Below are 22858 nucleotides of genomic sequence, written 5' to 3'. Positions count from 1 at the left end.
CGGAAAATTATCGCTTCAGGTGCTGAACGAGAAGCAGAGCTGTGTTTGTTATACTCTGCTTCCTGGGTTCTGAGGCCGGAGGGCACCGCTGAGCCTTCACGATAACCCGCCATTGGGGCTGCCCAAGCGCTGCGCCTCCTCGAGGGCGGGACCGCCTTGAAGGGGAGCGGTTCGCCATCTTAGGTGCCTCCGCCCCCTCGCGCCACGTGACGCGAGCGGCCGCCATCTTAGGCTGCCCGCGCGGCCGGGCGGTCACGTGCGGCGGCGCTGAGGGGACGTGGGGCCGGGCCGGGGCTCTGCGGCGCCATGGGGCAGTGCGGCATCACCTCCTCTAAGACCGTCCTCGTCTTCCTCAACCTCATCTTCTGGGTGAGTCCGGCCGCACCTCGCGAGGGACGGTGGCTCCGGGCTTCTAGGTCGGAGCCTGACCCCGAGAGCGCTGCGGGCCTCGCTCAGGGGCCGGGAGCCCCCTCCACCTCCCCGCACGGGTTCAGTTCGTATTTAAACCCTTTATGTTTAAGGGGCGTCCTGAATCCCTTCGCGGGGTGTGGGGTTCAGTGCTGGGCGCAGTCCTTTCTCTCCCCTCGCAGTCCTCCCCCCCGAGTTCCAGGGTGGGGGGAGCTGAACCTGGCATTGAAGGTTTAACGAGCATTAGGGATCTTGGGGTAGAGGCTCTTGTGTAAGTGAATGCAGCTTCTCTCTGTAGCATTATTGAGCTTCTCAGGTCTCTGGCAGTTTAATTTTTGTAGCCAGTTTAATTTTTATAGCGCTCTTCTGGCCATCTCGGGTTTGTCCACTTCGGGACATCCCAAATACTTCGCGGTGAGTATGGGGCACCGTTTTCTTCCTGCTATTGGTAACACAAAACTAGAATATACGTGTTTATATATTTATGCTTCACGTATTCCACTAGCCACGGTAGCGTTGTAGTATTTATGCATTGCTGAAACCTCCCACAGCTACACTGATAGTAAGACAAAAGCTTACAAAAGGCGAACAGTAGGTTGCTGTAAATGACCTTTCTCAGGATGGACCTACAGGCTCTAGCTTGGTATTATGTTCACTGTAATAATTGGCTTGTCAGAACAGCATAACTCTTAAATGAAATCAAAGAATAGTCTGTAGATTTTTAAGAATTCCCTTTGTGCATTTAGGTACTGAATTTTTCCTGCTCTAATCCTAGCTCCAGGAACAGAATATCTGTTGTTCCAACTGTTCAGAGATTTCATCTTTGAAAAAGTAATAGGGGGTAACAAGCTGTTGGAACATAAAAGTGTAGCTATCTCTAGTTGCTTCATTTACTGTTGAAAGTCATATAAAATCTTACTAGCGCCACAGGATGATTGTCTGAATTTTTACAAAGGAATGCTTCTTATGGGTGCCTGGAAATGAATCATGGTCAGGGAAAATGCCTATCTGTGCGTTCTCACCGGCATTTGCCTATACAGGTGTTCTGGGAGAGGAGCAGTGAAGGTGAGGCATATTTGGCTTTAGGTGGTGCAGATTAGAAGTCTGTAATTCTGGCTGAGGTGCATAAACTCCATTCTTTATCTTCAAAGTGAAAAGTAGTGACATCAATCTCTTAGTCAGGCCGTAAGGTTGGAATCTGCGTTCTTGGGTGTGGCTTTTTGTTACATGCATAGTTGCAAGTGGCATTTTAAAAGTTCTTTAATGACTCCAACGTCATATTTAAAAGTTTTCGACTGGACGCAGTTTTTGTGTGTTGCGTTCTTGATGGCACCTTGAAGTAGATTTTTCTTTAGTTGCTGATATAATAATGGCTGTTTGGAGTAAATGAGCACAAGTTCTGTGTGCAGTTTCTCCCCCACTCCAGAAGCTTAGTGATAGGTATTGTTTGTTATCTGCTGTATTTAGTAACTTAATTGCATGTTGGAGTTGGCAGTTATTCATCTCATACAGTGGTGGGGTCACAGTTATTTTGTGTAATGCTGAACCTCATGCGTTACGATTTTTGATTTCTTTTGAGACAAACTTGGCTTAATTTAAAATGGCCAGATTGTATTTAGATAAGATGTACTTCATGTCAAATTAAAATGTCATCAATCTTGTATTCTGTAAACCACCTCCAGCCTAAGAAGTCAGCATGTGCTGATAGCTTTCTGGCAGATAAGTGACTGGGTTGCTTGTGTTGGAACAACCTTGCAGCTCATCAGCTGCATGTAGAAAGAGGCAGGCTTTCTAAAAGTGAGAGTTACAGAAATCAGTGGTTTTCCTTTCTTTAGCAAGTGATAGTCAATAGCTCATTTGTTGACTGAGCTGTGTATTTGGTGCCCATCTAGTTGGCAATATAATTGCTTCTGTGCTGTTACAGAAGTCTTTTGCTTGCCATTCATATGTACTTCCAATATTGATAATTAGATCATTCGACTTTCCCCTGAGACTTGGCAATAGACAAATGCCTATAATTGGTCAAGAAACGATGAAATCTCCTTTAATTGCTTTTGTAAATTTAGTACCTCCACAAGGTTTCATATACCAGTCTTGTGTGCTACCATTATCTTCATGGTCATCTGTAGGAATAGCAAGTTGTTACTACACAGTGGATTATAACATCTTCCCCTGCCTCCCCCCCGCCATGGGTCTCTTATTTGTGGGAGGATGTGAATGTTCAGAGAGGTTTTATATCTGTCTTACGACTGAGATGTTCAGAAAATTATCAGTGCTGGGAAGAAATACCAGAGATGTGTTTGTTATACTTTGTAGTCTAGGTTCTAACTTTTTTACTAATGTTTTTCAAGTCTGAAAAAGGCAGATCAGACCTTGCTGACAGGTCACAGCCACTTACCATCTACAGCTACCAATTTCAATTCTACAAGTTCATCTCCTTTTGAAGAGTCTTGTGCTACTTGTTAAATTTTAGTTGACACCATAAAAAGTCATTTATTGTCTTGTGAAAACTTCTTTCATACTGTGTAAAATTCTTACATGAACTGTACTTTCCTACATGTTGGTAATTACTACAGGATTTTTATTTTTTAAAGAAAGTGGGCTGTGGAAGCTGTCTAACACTAGAGCAGATGCTAGTTTATCATCCAGAAAGCTGGATGGACTTTACTCACCTTTGCACATCTTTGGTGTGGTATTTCGACAATTCAGCAGAGTTATATTTTCAGGGGTGTTGAGCATTGAGTGCATCTTCTGTAGGTGCCCATATGGCCTTTAAAATACAGTTCTGTAAGAAAACAGTATCATGACTGGTAGTCATAAAGAGTAACAGAATGTAGATTTTGCGTGGAACACGTGCTTGAGTTTTGTCAAAGAGTACTGAAGGTCAAAAATACTTTACCAAGAAATGCATTGATAAGAAGCATCGGTTAAAACTTACCACTCTTAGACCAGAGGAATACTGATCTGATTAATGTTTCTCATCATCTTGTTGCTGTGAGTTAAATTTTGAGTAGAAATTATAAATGATACAGGAAAATCAATCCTTCAGTTGACCTTTACCTTAAGTTTGCACAAGATTTATTTGGCCAGCTGATGACTTCATGTTCATTTAGGGGATGCTGAGTCCTTTAAGGAAGGATATTGCATAGGAAGTAATTGTGATGTAAAAGACAATACAGCTTAGAAGTAAAATAATTCAACTTCTAATACATATGTCTTCATAATCAGGAAGATTTTTTTGTGACCTTGATGATGAAATGTTGATAATGACTAATTGCAATAGAAAAATTATAATAAAGTATTTGAGTATAGCACGTTCTTCAAGAAACCTCCTAAATTTAAAGTCTGCATAATTTTGAAAGGGGAAGAAATATATTTACCTGGAACAAATACCTAAAGACTGCTGTCAAATGTGTTTGTGTGCCCTTAATTTAAGGCTTCATGCTGTGACTTGCATAATTCAGTTGAAACCAGTTTGAAGATGAGATGAAGACAAAAATGCTAAGGAAATGTTTTCAGTCTTAGTTTAGTTCATAGGATAGAAGGATAAAATATCCAGAGTTCCATGTGGTCTTGCTTCAGAAAAGGGTATCTGTCTATTTTACATTCCCAAAGAATCTATGTGCTTTGACAGCCTGCTCTGCGAAAATAGTGCCAAGTCTCCTGTGCTTGCTGAGGTTTTTATCTCTCACCTCTGTGTCCTTCTCCTTGAGAAAAGGAATGAACTCTGCTTGACAATTCTTTCAACTCAGTAGTTGCAAACTATTCGAGTAGTTCTTGTAGTATTCAGCTGGCTTGAAATCATTACTTTGACAGTTCATTTGACTAAGCTGTTATAAAACATTCTTGGTATGATTGTTTAGAGAAATCTCGAGTCCTCACTTCTGTGGAGCACAAATGCTTTCTACAAATTTGTGCTCCCTGCACAGCTTGGGCATGCTCACCACAGTGCAGTGACCAGAGTGTGGGAAATGGAGTATTTTCTTAGAGGAGCTGCAGCAGTCCATGGGTATGTAGTGTGTTTTGGGATTTCTGCTAGAAAAAAACAAAGAAAATGAAGCAATGAGAAAATTCATTGAAATTTAGTAGTAGAAAGGAAAAGTAGAGCTCACTTTCTCTTCTTACACACAGCAATAAGCCCAGTAATTTCTCTAGTTTATTGTGAGCTTGAGAATAGTTACTGATCTGATCTTTAAAACAAACTTCTTGAGAGTTCTTTGGTCATCAAAGACTCTAATTGATGGATGATCCCAGAGGTAACTTTGCAGGGTTTACTTGACCAAAGCCCTTTGGTCTTGAAAGACAGTTGCTTCTGGATGTAAAAATGGAACATTTTCTGCTTCTGCTGCTATGGTAGTGTGAAGTGAGTGTATCCTACAGGATTGTGTAATGGTTTGGAACCCTGTGCATTAGAGAATTTAGTTTTTAAATTAAAAAGTTAGGATTTAAAACTCCCAAGTGTTGTACCATCTGAGTGATTTTTCTTAAAATAGTTGAATATGAGTTTTCAGATAGCAAACATGGGCCAGGTCCTGAATTTTAGTAATAAATACTTTGATTTGCTTTTAAGCAACATGGTAGTGTTGCTCATGTTTCTTTAGAGGATGAGTTTCAGGTCTTTGCCTGTGATTTTTCAGGATTTTTAGCATCTGGTCTTGAACTTAAAAGTCGATCTAATTCCTAACAAAAACAGGTTGCAAAGCTAAATGTGATACCTTTGAATAGTACAGAGAATCTGTAATATCGCTTTACCTGGTGAATGTTGAAGCACAGAGTGATCATCATTGTTCTTGTGCAGAGCAAGGAATCTGGAAAGACTAGAGCACCAGCTCAAGTTACAAACCCTGGTGACTAAATAGGTGTAAAAGAATGGCTATATTGTTAACTTGGCTTCTGGCTTTGAAGAGGTAAAAGACTGCAGATGCACTACATCTTGCAGTTAGTGACACTTCAAATATATACTGCCAAATGCAAAAGCAGCCTAGCTCAGCCTTTTGCTTTAGCCTAAAAAGCTTTTGAATTTGAGGTGTTTGGGCATGGTGTTGTAGAATTGAATGTGGCTAGTACAGACAGAGCAGTCTGCCTTGCTTGAATTTTACAGGGCTTGTTTGTTTTATAAGCCTTTAAGATAATTTTAACTGTGTCACGAAGCTGAATGGAATTGCTGTATTTCTTCTCCCAAAGGATTTTGTAAGACAGTTATAGCTTGGTGTTCAAGTTAAAGTATTACTGATGAGAACAAAGAGAAGAGTGTCAGGAAACCATTGGGTTCTAAGCTGGCTATGCATCAATTTCAGGAAGCAGAGAAAATACCAAGTATGGGTGTGGGTTTGTTTGGGAGGAGTGGAGAGAAAGATACACAGCAGTGAAGTGCTGAAAAGACTTTAAGAGAAATAAACCCCAGAGAGATCCTCCAGGGCTTTTGAGGTTAAGGAAATAAATTTTGAAGAACAGAAAGCTAAAAGGAAAATCTAAAAGTTTTCATCATCCCCTTCTTTTTATGACAGTAATCTGGCTATGAGTACTCTAGTGTTGGAAAGAACCAGAAATGTCAGAAATACCCTAGAGGTCAAATAATGGAGAAGTGTGGAAAAATCCCCACTTGTTAAGGTACTGTTCTAAGAAGCCCAAAAATCTGGAGGTGGACTGCAACACCAGTGTCCCTGCGTGTGGATAGGAAATGTTCAGGAGTTGGTATGCATGGATAAAAGTAACTGTTAGAAAGGATGAAACTGATAAAACTGTAGACTTCCAAAAATCTATCCTGGAGTATACATGTGTTTTGGTTTTTAAAAAACATGCTAGAAAGGCAGTGAGAACAAAGAAACACATTTAACATGAGGAAAGTTAGTAATACACATGTTGGGAAAATGGTCCTAGGACAGGGTCCAGATAGAAAAGCTGAGGGTCTGTTAGTGTAAAAGGCTTTTTTCTTACTTTTTCCTTTGGTTCTTTTTATCAAAGATGATGTAGATGGTCTGTCAGAATACATCATGGGTGTAGTTAACAATCCCATGCTTGAAAGGTATTTCCATAGTGGGATGAATAATTGGTTTAGAGTGGTGTCTGTGTTGCTATCAACATTTACCAGTCAGCAGTGGCGAAGCTGGCAGCAGTAGGAATTCATAAGTAGGTGTCCTTACCAAAAATATTAAATACTCCTCTTGCTTAATTAAATGTCAGATGTGTTTTCTCTGAAGATGCAGTATTTTGCTGCTACCTTCATTTTCTTGGTCAGAGAGTATGTGTTTTTCTTAAAACAGTGAATAAAAGGTAAATTCTAAAGGGACAAACAGTATTTTTTGCCACAGTTAATTGAAAGAGTACCACAAAAGAAATTCAGAACTTTGCTTTGTGTTGTTTTGGGGTCCCAAAGTGAAGAAATTCCATATCAAGGTGAAGAGTAAAAGTATGAACATACAAGTGTTGATCAGATCTCTTTGGGAGTAACATTAGTAGGGTAGTGTAAGGAAGCATTTGCTTGTAAATGAAGCTGCAGTGTCCATGGCTGATAAATAAATGATCAACGGAACAAGTTTAAATACCCTGCATTCATCAACTTAGGAAGCCACAATTTTGGCTTTCAAATTGCTTCAGTGTGTGAGCATTACTGAAAAGATGTGGTGTGTGTTTGCAGCCTACTTGGAAAACAAAATCCCTGAAACTGTTTCAAAGAGCAGCTAGACAGTGTACAGCCTTGTACACCTCAGGGCTTGTGAAGGGTGAAAGCTGACTTTGTGAAATAGGCATGAGCTTAAGAGGTTGTGTTACAGCAGCCCAAAGACTACCCAAAGAACCTTGATTTTTAAGTGAGCTTTCCTAGAATGTGTTGAGTGATGCTTATCATTGTGTCATTAGATCTTCCATTTTTCCCTCCAGTTCTTTGCATAATTGTTGAGTTTTAATAACTCCCTAGAGGTTCCTGCCAAAGCAATAATATCAACCTTTTTCTGAACTGTGAGAGGTCCACATATCTTTAAAATTTGCCTCTGATGAAAAGGATGTTGACTTGCTCAAGCCTTTTGCAACAAGCTGTCTTCATTGACTGTACTTTTATATCAGTGTTTTTAAAGGTTAATTCATCCTAAAATAAATGTGCTGCTTCAGGTTCAGAACTATGAGTAAGATGAAGACAACTGCAAAAGGATGTGTGAATGCTGAATAACCAGTCATGTCCCTAGAACATGCATGTGACCTGGTACAGATTCAGGAAATGCTGCCATCTCTATTCAGAGCATTGAGCAGATTAAGTTGGAGAATTCTTCCTTCAAGTCCTGTTTATCAAAGATTTGTTTGAGCTGTGTGCAGTTCATATATTTGGCTTCCATTTAATGATAGGAAATACATGACTGTAAACACGGTAGCTTTATATTCAAATGTCTTTGACTTGAGCAAGTTTGGACTTTGCAGATTTTCTGTTTACTCTGCAGGATGGTAAACATGGAGATCTGGATTATTTTATGGGTTGTTTTTTTTTTTAAGTTATCCTTGTGTCTACTTGTAATACAGACTTCGGGTTCCTTAGATGATTCCTATTTTGAGATAGATGGTTTAAGCATATGGTACGATTTTGGGTGGTTTGGGGTGGGTTGTTCAGTTTTGGGCAGGGGAGAGTCAGTTGGTTTGGGGTTTTTTGTCTTCAAAAAGCACGTGTATTCAGCTTTACACTTGGTTTGCAACAGGTAATAAATGTGCATTTAACTGGCGCAGCAGTGGTCAACATAGACTGCGTGCCTTGTATGGTTAGAACTGTCTTGTCTGCCCCTATGTTTGTATGCTGTTTATATCAGTGAATGACACTGTACTGTGTGCTGAGGACCTCATGCTGGAACTGCTGAGCTCTGAAGAGGGAGGGACCCTGGGCCGGTGCAGCCCCATTGATTGAGCAGCTCTGAGCAGTTAGCACAGTAACTGTACTTGTCTTCTGGCTTAGTTTCATCCAGAGTGAGTCCTCTTACATACTCCTAAGACTATTCAGTGATGCAAGCCGGAAGGTAGTAAGTGAAAATCATCAAAAGATGAGAAAAAAAGATTGCTTCCAAAGCGCTTTTCTCATCCCAGCTAAAACACTTCAGAGACCTCCCCCTTCCTGGTTTAGAGCAGGCTGAAATAAACAGTAAGAGCCCCGTGGTTGTGATGTGAAAGGAAAAGGGAGGTCATCTCAAACTTGTTCACATGTAAACTAACTGGGTAGTGTTGCTGCTTTATAGACTAAGTCTTTTACCTGTTCAAAAAACAGTGTTCAGCTATGATATATAGGGAAGGAGTTTTAATAATCTTCATGGCTTTTAAACCTTGTGCCAGCTCCAGCGAGTACCTCTGTTCTCAGGACCTTCCTCTCCTGCAGGTTACTTGTTGAAGAGGTAGTAGCAGTAATTCTTAAGAGTATGGTCACTTTATCACAGAGGCAGTGTCTGTTCAGAAACACCAGTTCCTCAACATTGTTCAGAAGCAAAACCTAAGGCCCAGTGCTGTCATGGATGATTAGTCATTATTGTACTATGTGTGGAGGGGATTTAATGAAGTCTTCAAACCAGGCAGCTTTTAATCTGAGCAGTCTAAAGATTGTGAAAGCAAATTTTCTTAAAATGGATGTGCTTCTTGAAGTAGGAAAGGAAAGATAACACCTGCAGACAGATTCGATTTTTTTTTTTAAGGCTAAACTCCTTTTACTTTAAATACATTCTTCAAATGTATGTGCTTATGCAGTTCATGGTCCAGATTTTTCTTAAACAAGGAGGAAGCCAATTAAATTACGACAAAAGGACAATGGAGTTCACAAATGGTTCTGATTTCAGTTTTGTGGTATATATTCTGTGCCTGATGCCAACCACAGCTGTGGTTTTTCATCTGCCACCTTGTAACATACTATATTTCTAACAAGCATTTTAGTTCTTAGAAATAAGAGATTACATCACTGGCCTGCCATTCACACGCTTCATTGCTAGGCAACAGTTAATGTAATTCCATTGTTCAGTGACACTACTTTGAATCTTTGCTTTGTGTACAGAAAGTGTGTGTCTGCATTTTGCCATGTTGTACCTAATATGGCAGGGTTTGTACAGATGGATTAGCATTTCAACATCATCTGTGCAAAGGGGTGATTTTGCAATAGCTTGTTCACTCTGTCTGGAAAAGATGTCTTGCTCTTGGTCTTTGTTACTGAATTTTTAGTTTTCACTCCCCTTATATCTACATAGCACCTTCTACTGAATGAGTGTGAGCCTCCTGGATGCCTTTAAGATTCTTGCAGAGTACACAATTACCTTTGCTGCAGAAAGAGAGGCGGAGAGGTGAAATGTATTGCTTAAATCCATGCAGAACTGATGATACTTTTGAGCTGGCTCTTAATGTCTTTAGCAGATGTCTTAATGTCTGTAGCAAAGTGCTGCAGGGAATATTCCATATGTAAAATAATATTCAGGTAGTGGTTGTGCAGTATTGTTTTACAGGAAGGAGTTGTGGTAATGTCGCAGTACATGTATGTGGCAGACATATGCCACATGCAGTGGCAGACAGGGCTGAAATCTTGGATATCTTTCTTTTTATGGTTTGTCTTGTTCTGTGCCACACTGAAGAGGCTTCCCAGGGAGGACTTCTAAGACTTGGGACAAAGCCTTGAGCAACCTGCTCTGAATTCATTGTTGACCCTTCTTGGTGCAGGTAGTTGGACTAAATGATGTCCTCCTAGACTGAGTTATTGATCGAGTCTCTGATTCTACACTAGCATGATCCAGCCTTGTAGTATTACAGCTACTGGAGCCAGCTATATGTGTGCCCTCCTCTTCACAGTGCAGGGAGGGGGTGGTTGTAGGGCCAGTGAGTGGGAAAGTTGGCTGGAGGCAGCCTGCAGTGTTCTTCCTCAGATTGGAGCTGAAGTGTGTAACATTCCAGTTGAGTGAGCTCTTGTGTCCAGGGTAAGGGTTGGTTTGTAATAGGGACGCTACACTTTACAGCAAAGTGAAATTCCCCAGATCATAGTTTAGTCATTGCATCTTCTGAGTGCATTTTTTAGCTTGGCCTTGTATTGGACATAGGAAAAGCCTGTCATTGAACTATTCAAATTATACTGTCTGTCATTGCAAATTGATGATTCGTTCTGCAGCAAGTGTGAGAACAGTTAGGAAAGACATTTGAAAAGCACAGACTGATAAGGCCCTTGTATTTAAAAATAAATGTGTGTTAGTTGGCTCCTCAAGCAACAGTTGTCTGTCTTTCACTACGTCTGCTCAGCTTAAAGATAATGGAGGTATTGATGTGTTGGGATCGTTGTAACTATAAGGGAGGCAAGGTCATAGCAGATTGCTGAAAGATTGTCTTAGTGTTTAAAATCTATATAGTTGCAGATTCATCCTACAGGGCTTATTTGCAGTAACTTCGACTTTTTGGTTTTTTAAAAAGGACCATTTTGTATAACAGTGCTTCTGAGAACATCAATTTTGCAAGTTTATGGTACATTTCTCTAGGTATTTGGTTCTGCCTTTTAATAGTTGGTGGTTTGTATTTGTTTCTACCTGCTTTCTGGTTGGAATGAGATTTTTCCAGTGCTGTGAACTCTTCAGAAATGCTGTTGTTTCTAGCAGTTCATCTTTCCGTAGCAGAGGTTAAAGTTTACAATGTGTATATCTATTTTATTCTAACAGTAGGTCATAGATAGTAACTGGCAAAGTTTCTGAGGAAGGCTGCTTTATGGTGGTAGATAAAATAGTTGTTACCTTGCTGAAGTAAAGGCTTGGTATTCCAATGAACTTACCATGTTTTTGTGCTTGTAGGCAGCAGCAGGCATCCTGTGCTACGTGGGAGCCTATGTGTTCATCACATATGATGACTATGATCACTTCTTTGAAGATGTCTATACACTAATTCCAGCTGTTATCATCATAGCTGTGGGAACGCTTCTTTTTATTATTGGACTTATTGGGTGCTGCGCTACAATTCGAGAAAGTCGCTGTGGACTGGCTACAGTAAGTGCAGAGCTCTTACAGAGTGTTGGCCTGGTGCATATTTGTCTGCCTTCTCTCTTAATAAACTCTTAAAATATTACTTAAAGTTTTTTCTTTGTGGCCTTAAAAGTTTTTTCCTTAATTTTGTTAGGAACATCTTGTTTCAGTTTTCTGTTCTGAATAAAGGTGTTAAATTAAACAGTTGTAGCAGCAGAAGGCGTCTCAGTTTTACCTTTTTTAGAACTGTGGTAATCTTATTAAAAAAATGTAAAACCATATGATTAAGTCATAACAGTTTTTAAATCTCACTTTTATCTGTTGTGGTTGAAAAGCTGAATTGGAGGGAGAGAAGTTATTCAGGAGCCTTCTTGCTTTAAGTGTCTTGCATCAAGGTTAACTGAGGGTTGTCATAATGTGTGATTATTTTCTTCATGGCTTCACTTGGGACACTTGGTTTGCAGTATTTTATGCCATGTGTTTCCAAGCGTTTGAACTGTAAGTTTGGCTTGAAAACTGGGTAGGGAAGAAGAGAGGCTTGTATTTAAACTGTCCCCACAGCGGGGTCTGGGGCTTCTTTTGTTGACTGCTTTGTAGACTTCTTTAACAGCTTATTTAAAATGTGCTATTAAATACAGCAAGACAAATGCATAGCTTGCTGTCTTTGGCCGTTGTTACAGAGCTTAATCTGAAGAAACATTCCCTTAGTCCGTCTACCACTCTTAAGTAACTGCCTGGGTAGCCTCTTTGATGAGACATTCCTATTTATCTAAGAAAGAAGATTGAAAGAAACACTTGATTGAAGACATCCAGTATGGTATTTTCAGTACTAATGACAGCCTTACTTGCCTGACTGGGCAGCTTCTTAATACTTGGTGAAGTTATGAACGCTGAAGTTTCTTGAGTGAATTCTGGGGTCATTTGGTCAATTTAAGTGCCTGCATTAAATTATCTGTTAAATTACAACCTTGCCTCAAAAATAACTTTAAATAGAAAACTCTACATGGAGACTTCCATTAGGTAAATGAATAAAACTATTTGCACAAACACTCTTGATTGTATTTTACAGTTTGTGATCATCTTGCTCTTGGTATTTATCACCGAAGTTGTGGTCGTGGTTCTTGGATACATTTACAGAGCAAAGGTAAGAACTTCTCAGTTTTAGTAGATGTTTTGTTGTGAACTCTAACCATAATACAGAAGTTTAATCTTTACTGTATTTGATTCTGTAGAACTGTTAATGGGTATTTGTTAAGGGAATAAAATCAAACCTCTGAGTGTATTAATTTGTGATACCAGTATCTTAAAATTTAGAACATCAATGCAGAGAGCTATCTTGTAGGCAGAAAATTACCTGGAACATATCCTTAATAGTTAAACAGTAGAAGGGAGTCAGTAATCAGTATCTTTACATTTTCCAGATGGTCTTCTAATTTATTTATGCTTTGACTTTGTGAATGATTGAGGCTACACAGTGTTTGAACATACCGCATATCAAAACAATATGCCATAACTTAAATGTTGTCATGTGTTTTGGTGTGCAATCTAACACTGCATAATAATAAAATTAAATAGATTGAATGTGTTAATGTATACTTTCTAGCTTTATACAGGTTGTTGACAGGGATTATAGCTAAAGAAATTATGACTTTTCCCACTGTTTAATGGAATTAAGAAACAGGACCAGAAAAATTAAATTAAATGTATTTCTACCAGCATAATATATGGCAAAAATATACTACATGGTATTAGAGATGCCACAATGTAGCTTGAAGAAATTTCTAACTTGCACAGTTTACTGGCTTTTGATATGTCTGTATCTAAGTTTTGAGGGGAAAAAAAAATTACCAAAGAAGGCATTTTAGCTGTGACATGGAGTATGTATGCAGTGCAGGATACTCAGGGGTATGTTACTGGCAAACTGAACCACAGTACCATTTATCTTTCTTTGGCCTTTTGTGTCCTATGAACAACACAGGTCTTACTGGTTCAGCATTCTCTCCTCCTTGCTTTCTCCTGCTATCCTGAAACAAATGGGGAGACAGCTGGAAAGTAAAAGTGGTGGTTTTGCTTGGGTCCCAGGGAAGGCTGCTTTGAATAAGCAGCTGACAACACGACCTTGAAGTGTTTGTGTTACAGACCTGGTGCTTAACACTTAGAATAGACTGCTTCAACAGAAGTGCTCTACTGGCCATGCTTGAATTCAGAATATGTTTTTCTTTGTGCTCTACATTTGATTTCTGATATCTTGGTAGTAAACTGAGATGATCATTTGCGATTCTGAAGTTTGTAGTGGAAGTAGACCTTAGAAGCCACTGAGGAAAGCACTACAATTCCAGGGGAGTAGGAAACATGTTGGGTTCTTACATGTTGATTTGAATGGTTTCCTTCTGCTTCAGTACTTGCAGAGGTATACTTTAATATATGCAGGAATTACCATGGATCTGATCTGGATGAAGCAGTAGCAATCTTACTTTCTTCCATGTTCCCATCTTGAAGGGACTTGCTCTTTTTCAGTTAGCAGTAATCACAGCAGATGAAAGCAGAGGCATGGATCTTCCTTGCCCAGCTGTGTGTTCCTGTTGCCTCTCTTTTTTTGATTGGCTACCATACAGTTTTCATTGCAGTAGGTAATGCAGGGCCAGAGCTTGGGAGAAGAGGGAAGGTTGTCTGGTTTTGGTGGCAGCATGGTCATATGTTAAGCTGTTTGTAGAAGTCAGTATTTGAAACCTGAACCTTAAGTCTTTGGAAAGGACAGATAGGTTTTGTTAGTAAAAATGGAAATTTTCTAGTACCCTGTAGTATCTAGCATCTTAAACTGTTGTTTCAAGTGCAACAGAAATAAACAGAAGTAAATTTATTACTAGTGAGCTGGGAGGGGAAATCTGCTTAGCCTTCTGATTACTTTTGCTAGGATAAATAAGTCCACTTTATGCTTTGTTCATTTTGGTCTGTTGTTTCTGACAAGGCATCTGTGGGAGCCTTGTTTTGGTTTTTTTAAAGGCACCTGAATCATGTTATTTTGTGTTCACTGTACAAACTTCCAAACAAAAGAAAAGATTAAAGTCATAGCAGTTGTTGGTACCAAGTAACGTTGAGCATAATGTCTCAAGGAAGTGGCACTGTAATCTCTTAAGATACAATTACTGATCTTAAATCACTTAATTTTCCAGCATGGCTCTGTAAATCTGTGTGTGCTGATCCAGTTCAGATTCTTTCAGAACCATGTGAAGCATGCCCAGGCCATGCTGAGATGGACTGAGCTGCTGCAGAGTCTGCCAGCATTGGTCCTTAGCTGTAAAAGTAAGGCTTTTTGGAAGTGGCACTAGGGATTAAAAAAGGCTTGGTTGGTTGAGGACCCACTGTTTTTTTTCCTCTGTAGGTGCAGGGGTTCACTCTCTCCATTTTTCATTAAACCTGCCAGTTAGCTAGAGCTAGTGATTTCTCTTTGGGTCCTGTGGAATTTGCATGGTTTTCAGGAGTAATGTTGCCCTGACTGAACCACAAGCCAAATGATGCACAAACAAGCACTGAAATAAATTATTTTAAAATGTATATGACAACTTGAACAGCTGTTTTGTTGGAGTTGTAAATCACATTAGTTAAATCATCAATTGATTTTAAGCTGATCTGAAAAAAGTTGCCTGTGCAGGCTAAATTGACATTTATGCATACCTATCTTGAAATAGGCAGCATTCTTGAGGAGGGGGTGGTGGTGGTAGAATTCAACTTGTGCTATTGCTGCAGAAAATTCTTCCATTAAAGTATTTAAAGGAATGATGTGTTGACAAGACCTTCCTACTGTAGCTTGCAAGTCTGAAGAATATGCGTGCTTAGTGCTCAGTCCTAAAATTACATTCCTTGCACATAATTCCTGTTGAATATGATAGAAAAAAATCAAGTCAGAGCTAATCTTAAAATTGCATAAATGTTTATCTATACTAAACTGTGTATTATTTAAGTAATAGTTTACAGTAAAATACAGTACTTAAAAGGTTCTAGTAGGATTTCCTCCAAACTAGGAATCATAGAATGGCTTTTGAGGGGACAAGTGATGGGTCTTGGGTGCCATCCATTTCTAACGCATGTACCTGACAGCATCTTGACTCATTTGCAATAGTTCTAAGACCTATTGCAGTAACTGTTGCTATATACAATGTACTTCCCTTGGCCTTCCTCAGGAAGCCTTGGAAGACCCGGGCTGAACAGAGAGCTTGGTCACTGTGGGATCAGCCAAAAGGTGTCTTTGAGAATTTACCTGTGCTTCAACCAGAAGTGTAGGTCATATGACTTAGTACCTTTTGATCCCAATATCCTTGTAGTCCCAAGGGGAATGCGTTAGCCCAGATGGTTATACAGGTTCTGGTTTGGAACTTTGAAGTAGAAAGGTGAGTGCATGCTCTTATGGAGAGCCCTTAACTTCACGAAATGTCTGCCAGTGTCATAGGAAAAGCATGCCTTTTCTGAGAGACGTTGCCAAGCTACTTTGCCTAAAATCTTCTGGGAAGTAGCTGCCTGGATTTTTCTTCTCTTAGTTGCAAGCTAGCAACACCTTTGCAGAAGCCAAGTTTGAACTTCAGGAAGCTGTGCCACCAAATTATGCTGATTTCAGATGGTGGGGAGTTACCTTGGTTTCCTGAAATGCTGTAGTTGGAAGCAGAATAATTTTACCTAACCTGTGCTACTTCAGCGGGTGAGCTAATGCAGATGCTTTCCTACCACTTCCTAGGTGGAGGATGAAGTTGATCACAGCATTCGGAAAGTATACAATGGATACAATGGGACAAATCCTGATGCAGCCAGTCGTGCTATTGACTATGTACAGAGGCAGGTGAGATGGCGACTTTTCCACTCCTTTCTGTCCTTAAAACACAGGTGCTCTTGCTCTGCTGCTTGTGTCAATGGCCTTCCTCCATTCTGACAAATCTAGGAAATTGCTGAATGGACAATAAATAGCTTAACTCGGTGAAAATTAATACTGTGATATTGCTGATGGGGAGATAAATTTTTATATAATTAGCTATCTGGCAATCTGTGCTTGTATTCAAATATGTAGGACTTAAGTATTTTTCTGCAATGGAGCATAATATACTTGTCCTCCTGGTATTGCAGTTAGAATTGAGTTCTTTACCCCTCTGATTTTCCAGCTGCGCTGCTGTGGGATCCATAACTATTCAGACTGGGAGAATACTGTCTGGTTCAAACAAACTAAAAACAACAGTGTTCCCCTCAGCTGTTGCAAAGCAGCCCTCAGCAATTGCACTGGCAGTTTGACCCACCCCATGGACCTTTATTCGGAGGTAAGCCAGCCACAGCATGAACTTACACAGCCGTGTGCTTTCACTGACAGTTCATGTTTTTGGGGGGAAATCAAGTCTTGGGTGTATTTGCTTTAACAGAAAGTAGATGTGGTTTCTTGTGGGGGTGGGGGAGGAATCCTCTCTCTCCTCTTTTCATCTGTGAGTAATTTTCATCTAATTACTTTTTTTAGTATGTGCATTATCTTTCTGCCCTGTGTGATGCTTTTGGGGTTTCTTTGTGTCTAAATATGGTTGCCAGATTGATACATAAGAAGCCTACTTGTTTCTCAGGGGTGTGAGGCTCTGGTTGTAAAGAAGCTTCAGGAGATCATGATGTATGTCATCTGGGCAGCACTAGCATTTGCTGCTATTCAGGTAAGAGAATATTCTTTATTTGTTAACTTCTTTCAAATTAAATCTAAACTGCAGTACAGAAAATTAAAGTATGCAGATACGGATATTACACTTGAACACAGAACTTCCCACTGCTACGTGGATGTGTATTCTGTTAAAGCTGAACAGTCAGTATTATATGTAGTAATCCACTCTGATGTCAATGGTAAATTATTTTTTGAAAACTTAATTATCTAGATATTAAATATCACAAATGTCCTCTGATGGCATTTAACACTTGAAGAATTTGCATAGTGTTTAATTTCCAGCTTTTAACCAGCTCATTCTTCATACTGTTTTAGAGGTACATCAGCTTAACTACACTTCATGGTGTACAAATAATGTCATGAACACCCAGGAGATACACCAAGGTTTTTGATAGTGTGCTCTGCTCATGTGCAACTGAGCTTTGCTGTGTGTCTTGAGGATTTCTTGGGTTCTGGACTTAAGCAAACAAAGAGGCTCTAAACTAGAGACCCTTCCATGAACCTTGTTACAGTTACCCTGGTCATGAAAAGGTAACTGAGGAAATAAACTAATGTGTATATTAGTATTTAGTAAATTTTAGGGAAGAAAAAAATACTAGAACTGTCTCTCAAACATATTTGTAAAACTGAAATTTTGAATGCTCATCAACTGGTGGACTTAGTACATTGAGGACATTTATTTTCAGACTGTGCCTATGTTATGGTCTCTGAGTAATGCAGTACATATGCTGAATCCCAGGAGACTTAAAAACTATTTTCAAAGTTACTTTAGTGCTCTTAATAGCATTTGAATTCAGAAAATACACCTGTCAAGTCCAACAGTTGAAGCACTTCTGTTTTCAAAAGCAGCTTTTAAGCCAGATTGTATGTTTGAAGGTAAATAATCTTTTGCAAACACTCTTGTGAAAATAGGGTTCCCTTTGTATTTCAATGCTACAAGGATGTACTCATAGTACTGTATTACAGTAATGTTGAACTATTCAGACCCAGACTACTTCAGCTATGGAACTTCAAATTTGGTGAGATCTGTGCTTAGTCTCCTGAAGGGAAGGTATAGTTTTAATTGTCTTTCTTAAAACTTTAGTTGTTAAAGTAATACTTGGTCTGTTTGAACAATGAAATGTATTTGTGTACTGAAAATTAATGTGTTTATCACAACCCTAGTTACTGTGTCAGATTCTTTTTATGTCGGAAAAAAGTGCATTTTATGAGACTGACTGGGGTGAATCCCAAGAGGAGGCATTATTCTTAGCTTTGGAGTTAGCAGGTTGATGAACAGGTTTGCCCCAAAATGCAGCACAGTTACAATCCTTTCTGGCCTTGGCCCAGAGTTTCTGACACATGCTTGCAATGGCAGTGTGGCTGCTTGCACCCTTCTCTTCAAACTGTTCTATTCTTTATCTCCTGAATTTTGAGACATAAGTTCTGACATCTTTGTCTTTCCCATACAGAATTTAAGTATGTACGTGGCCCAGTTCTCAGCAAAATGGTCTGTGGGCTAACTGAAAGGGAGATAGAATGTAAACTTCAGCACATGGCTGTAACTTGCGTCATACCCTGTAAACTTAGGGGAATTATTATGGTTTTTACCATTTGGTGAATTTTATTACTTTTCCTATACTTGCTGCACAGAGTCCCCTCTGAACAGATTGTTTTATGTTATGCAATGAGGCTGTTCAAAGTTCATTACCTCTGATAGCCTATAGTCAACAAATTTAACCTTCAGTAATTGCTTTAAAATTAAGACTGAGAAGAGTGTTTTTGCAAGGCTTAAAATTTATGGACAACTTTGTTTTTTCTGCATAGAAGTAATTTTTGTTCATGTTTCAGTTACCATGGGGATTTTCCAGTGTGCAATAATTCCCTGGTCCCAACCACAGTGACAGCACAGAACTATTAATAGATAGGAGGTAAACTGAAGGGAGAAAAGACACAGCTTTTGTGGTTTGTGATCATTTACAAAGGGCACATGTATATACAGTCATTGAATTTTTGTACAAAATTGGTTTGGGGAAAGATTGAATATAGTTACTGCTAGCAGGTAAATTAAAACCAAAATTAATGAAAAACTAAACAAACCTTCTGAATGTAGGAGATGTCTAAACTTTCCTGAAAGCTGTTGAAGAGGAGGATGCATGGATCCCTCTTCAACACAGATGTCTAAAAGAGCTGTTCACAATATTAAATAGCAACCAAAGAGAAACAGACTGAAATGCATTTAAGTGTTTAGAGGTGATAGCATCTTTTTTTAATGACATAATAAATAATGTCTGTAGAGAACATTTGAGGTATGTGAGTCACTTCTGTGTTTATAGGGAATTCTCGAACTATGCTCAGAGACCTCCTAAAGGATATAAATAGTAAAATAGTAACTCAGAAGTTAATTGTATGAGGGTTGTACTGTAGTACCTGAATGTCTGAGATTTCACACAACTCTATATAAATTAAATGTCTCGAGTGAGTCATTGAACAGGGTTGTCTTTGTGCAAGTAACTGTAAATGTGATGGAACTACTTTTACTCATTTGATGTATATGGCTAGAATGAATTCTAGCAAAAGACTAAAGGAGGTGTTGCTCTGCATCACACTCTTCATTTTATCCTGGCTTTGAACAGCAGAGAAGACGTTTTTGTACTTGCAGGCTGTGAGTCTTCTTTAGAGTTCTGTAGCCACTGGCAACTACCATAAACTCTTCATTTTGCAAGTCTAGCTGAAGTTCGTTTTAATTGTAGATATTCCCCCCTTACTTAGAAGGGCTATGTCCATGAAGATTCATTTTCTCATGTGACTTGTTTTCTCTTGCTCTGATATGAATAGATCAACCTGAACACCCTGATGTAGTTCATGTCCCAGCTTTTTGCAGGAGGGCTTGACTAGATGGCCTTTAAAGATCTGTCCCAAACCATTCCATGACTACTCTATGATAACATATTTAGGAGTCAGTCTGAGCTGGAACCACCTGAGTGAAGAGAGGTGCTGTTTTTAACAACAGCTGAAGTGCCATACCACATTACTCTCCATATGCTTTTTTAGACCTGAGCTGGTTTGTGCTGTAGATCCAAAGCAGATAATGCCCTGCAAACAAAGAAGAGTATTGATCTTTACAGCTTGTTCCTTTCCAGGAAGTTAAAAGCTCATACTAGAATTTCATCATGCCTCTTCCTAATCACTGCTTATTTAGGTTTAGGATTTTTAAACATTCTGTTTTCAGTCTTTCAGCAGACTGGAGTACTATATTGTGTGTACCATCATGTAGTTTTAAAACAGGTTATATGCATTTGATGTCTGCATCAGCCTGTATTTTAAAAAAGTCAGTAATTCTCCTTTTATCCCAGTACTATTTTCACTGGGCTTTTGCTGTATCAGTGAGGAAGATCTACACTTGATTGTCTGCTCACCCATTTCATTCTTGTTTGCTTTCTGTCTGAGGGGATTTTTTGTGTGTATTTTTGGAGTGGATTCTTTTTATAAGAAACCAGTTTACCATCAGGGTGGTGCTTTATAATCCAGAGATAGGACAGGAGCCTCCTGAAGTATTTGCATTTGTGAATAAACTTCTATGCTTACAACCAAATCAGTACAATCTCTTACTTTACTAGAAGCTATTGCCAGTTACTGTAGACCACAGAACACAACACTATACCTGGTATTTTTTAGTAGGTACAATCTTACTCTACCTTCAGTAAACATGCAACTTCTTTAAAATATCATGGCCTGTATCCCTGATTATTCATGTGGTTTAAGTTTTGTAAATGGACACAGGGTGATTGTACCCTAAATCCTGGCAAGCATGCCCCAGCACAGTTGTGGTACTGTTGAGTTTTAACATGTCTGAAAGTGAATTATTCGCCTTAGATTTAAGCTTTCTAATATGACATGTTAACAGAGAGAGTTTTACTAAATCTCTTTCAAATGCTCATTCTCATCACAGCAGTTAAGCTGATGCATTTGAATGGCACTTTGATTTTCCAGGCCAGATACGGTATCTAAAAATCTGTACCTTTCATTAAAAAAAATTAGGAATTTTCTTCCATCTGAACCTGAATTATTGAGGCAGAATACAAGTGGCTGACAAAAAAAAAAAAGTTTTGTTTAAGATGTCCAGGATAATCTTGTAAGAAAATGAGGCTGAAGTTTGTGGCCCTTGAATTTTGCAGCAGGAACCCAAGCTCTTTCAGGAACAGTCATTTGTTGCCATTTATGTTATAGACAATTACAGTCTTGAAGCATGCTGACAATCTGTGCTGAGGTTGAGTCTTTTGAAGTACCTTCTTTGTACTCAAGCTTGTTCTCTGTTTTTTCTCCATAGCTTCTGGGCATGTTGTGTGCCTGTGTAGTTCTATGTAGGAGGAGTCGGGATCCTGCCTACGAACTTCTCATCACTGGCGGAACCTATGCCTAGAAGAGAATTCAAACATGCAGTTCAATCTTCCCCCACTTACGTGGAAGGCGAATGGGCCGGGTTTACTTCCATAGCTTTCTTGCCCCAAGCTCAGTCCAAGCACACCTTTCAGACATGAGGGCAGCCGCACTGTGCACTGGTGATGGGCAAAACAACAGCTTTACACAAATCCATATAATTACCTGTGACTTTCACTGTTTTAGCCAGCTATTCATGTATCTAAATGTTTTAGTATGCTAGTAAACTTTCTAATTTCAGAACCATTTGCAAGTTAAGTGTGATTTGGTTGATATGAAAGTCAAAGGATGTGTGCCTATTTTGGTAGATTACCTCTAAGCATTAACTGGCTGATTCTTGCATATAGAGAGAGGATGTCTTAAACCTTCACTACATGGAACTTTTCTGGCCAAAGCTGTACAAAGGAAGCCAGCTGTATTTAATTTGAGAAGAAAAGGTGTTTTAATCTTGCCCCTCACCAGTGTCACTTTTAAAAAAGAAAGAAACACTTAAGTCCAGTATACTTTATATATAAAGAAACTGTTAAAAAAAAAAAAAAAAACCAAAAACAAACCACTAACCAATTTTAGGATTATGTGACTGCAGTTTTGACCTTCAGAGATCCAGTCTTTCAAACATTAGTGGTTTAAAATACAAGCTGGCTTTTCAGGAGTATAATGTATGCACTACTGTTCTATAATGAAATACTTCATTTTTCTATGAAGAGCGTTTTATGTGTTGAGTGAACTGTTAGACTGTAGACCTTAAATTGGTTTGGAAACAATGTAGCCATGTAGAGTAGCAAAGTAGTATGTGAAAGTGATCTCAACTGTAAATAGTAAACCTGATTAAATAAATCTCTGTATATCCTCCCTATAAACATGTCTTGTTTTCTGTTTAAGATTCCAATGTATTTGGTCCAATGCAGTCTGGGTGTGCTGGACACACAAGCTTTGTGTGAAAGCAACAGTTTTAGGTGGCTTTACTTCAATATATCTGTATTTATGATTTGCTGGAAATGTGATTGTATTGGATTTGTTCTTTTGATTTGAAACAATACTAGCAAAACACAGAATAACAAACTTGGCTGAACCTGATGGAAACTGATCATCTTGTGCATACAATTAAGGAAGAATCTGTTGCCTCTCAACACTGGGTAATGAATAGCTTTGCTGTAACTGCTGTATGTTAATTATGTTTTAATGAGTCTTACATTATTCAGATGCTTAGTCACTGCCCTACTTTCAGTGTCTTCAGGTTCCTCCTTCCTTGCAGAAGCCAGGAATGTTCAGAATTTTTACCAGTTGCTTATGTGGAAAGCAGACATGCTCAGCTAAACAGACATCAAGATATCAAATAACTAAAGAAACATAACTCAGAAAAAGAAAATTCTAATGTGTACAGTCTGTTGTTGAGGCCAGTGTGGCTTGG

The 22858-nt window shown here is 39.0% G+C and overlaps 1 protein-coding gene across 1 annotated transcript; it reads left to right on the top strand.

Annotated features, from left to right (window-relative positions):
• The first annotated feature begins 222 nt into the window (after positions 1–222).
• TSPAN3 (tetraspanin 3) lies at positions 223–22307 on the top strand. The gene is made up of 7 exons (XM_010412320.3): positions 223–369; positions 11181–11372; positions 12418–12492; positions 16078–16179; positions 16496–16648; positions 16940–17023; positions 21338–22307. The coding sequence occupies exons 1-7, from the start codon at positions 307–309 to the stop codon at positions 21428–21430; spliced, it is 762 nt and encodes a 253-aa protein (XP_010410622.1). The 5' UTR covers positions 223–306; the 3' UTR covers positions 21431–22307.
• The last annotated feature ends 551 nt before the right edge of the window (positions 22308–22858 follow it).

This window comes from Corvus cornix, chromosome 10, assembly GCF_000738735.6.
Source record: "Corvus cornix cornix isolate S_Up_H32 chromosome 10, ASM73873v5, whole genome shotgun sequence".
NCBI classification, from domain to species: domain Eukaryota; kingdom Metazoa; phylum Chordata; class Aves; order Passeriformes; family Corvidae; genus Corvus; species Corvus cornix.
The sequence above is the reverse complement of the archived record's forward strand: the minus strand, read 5'-3'. Positions and strand labels throughout refer to the sequence as shown.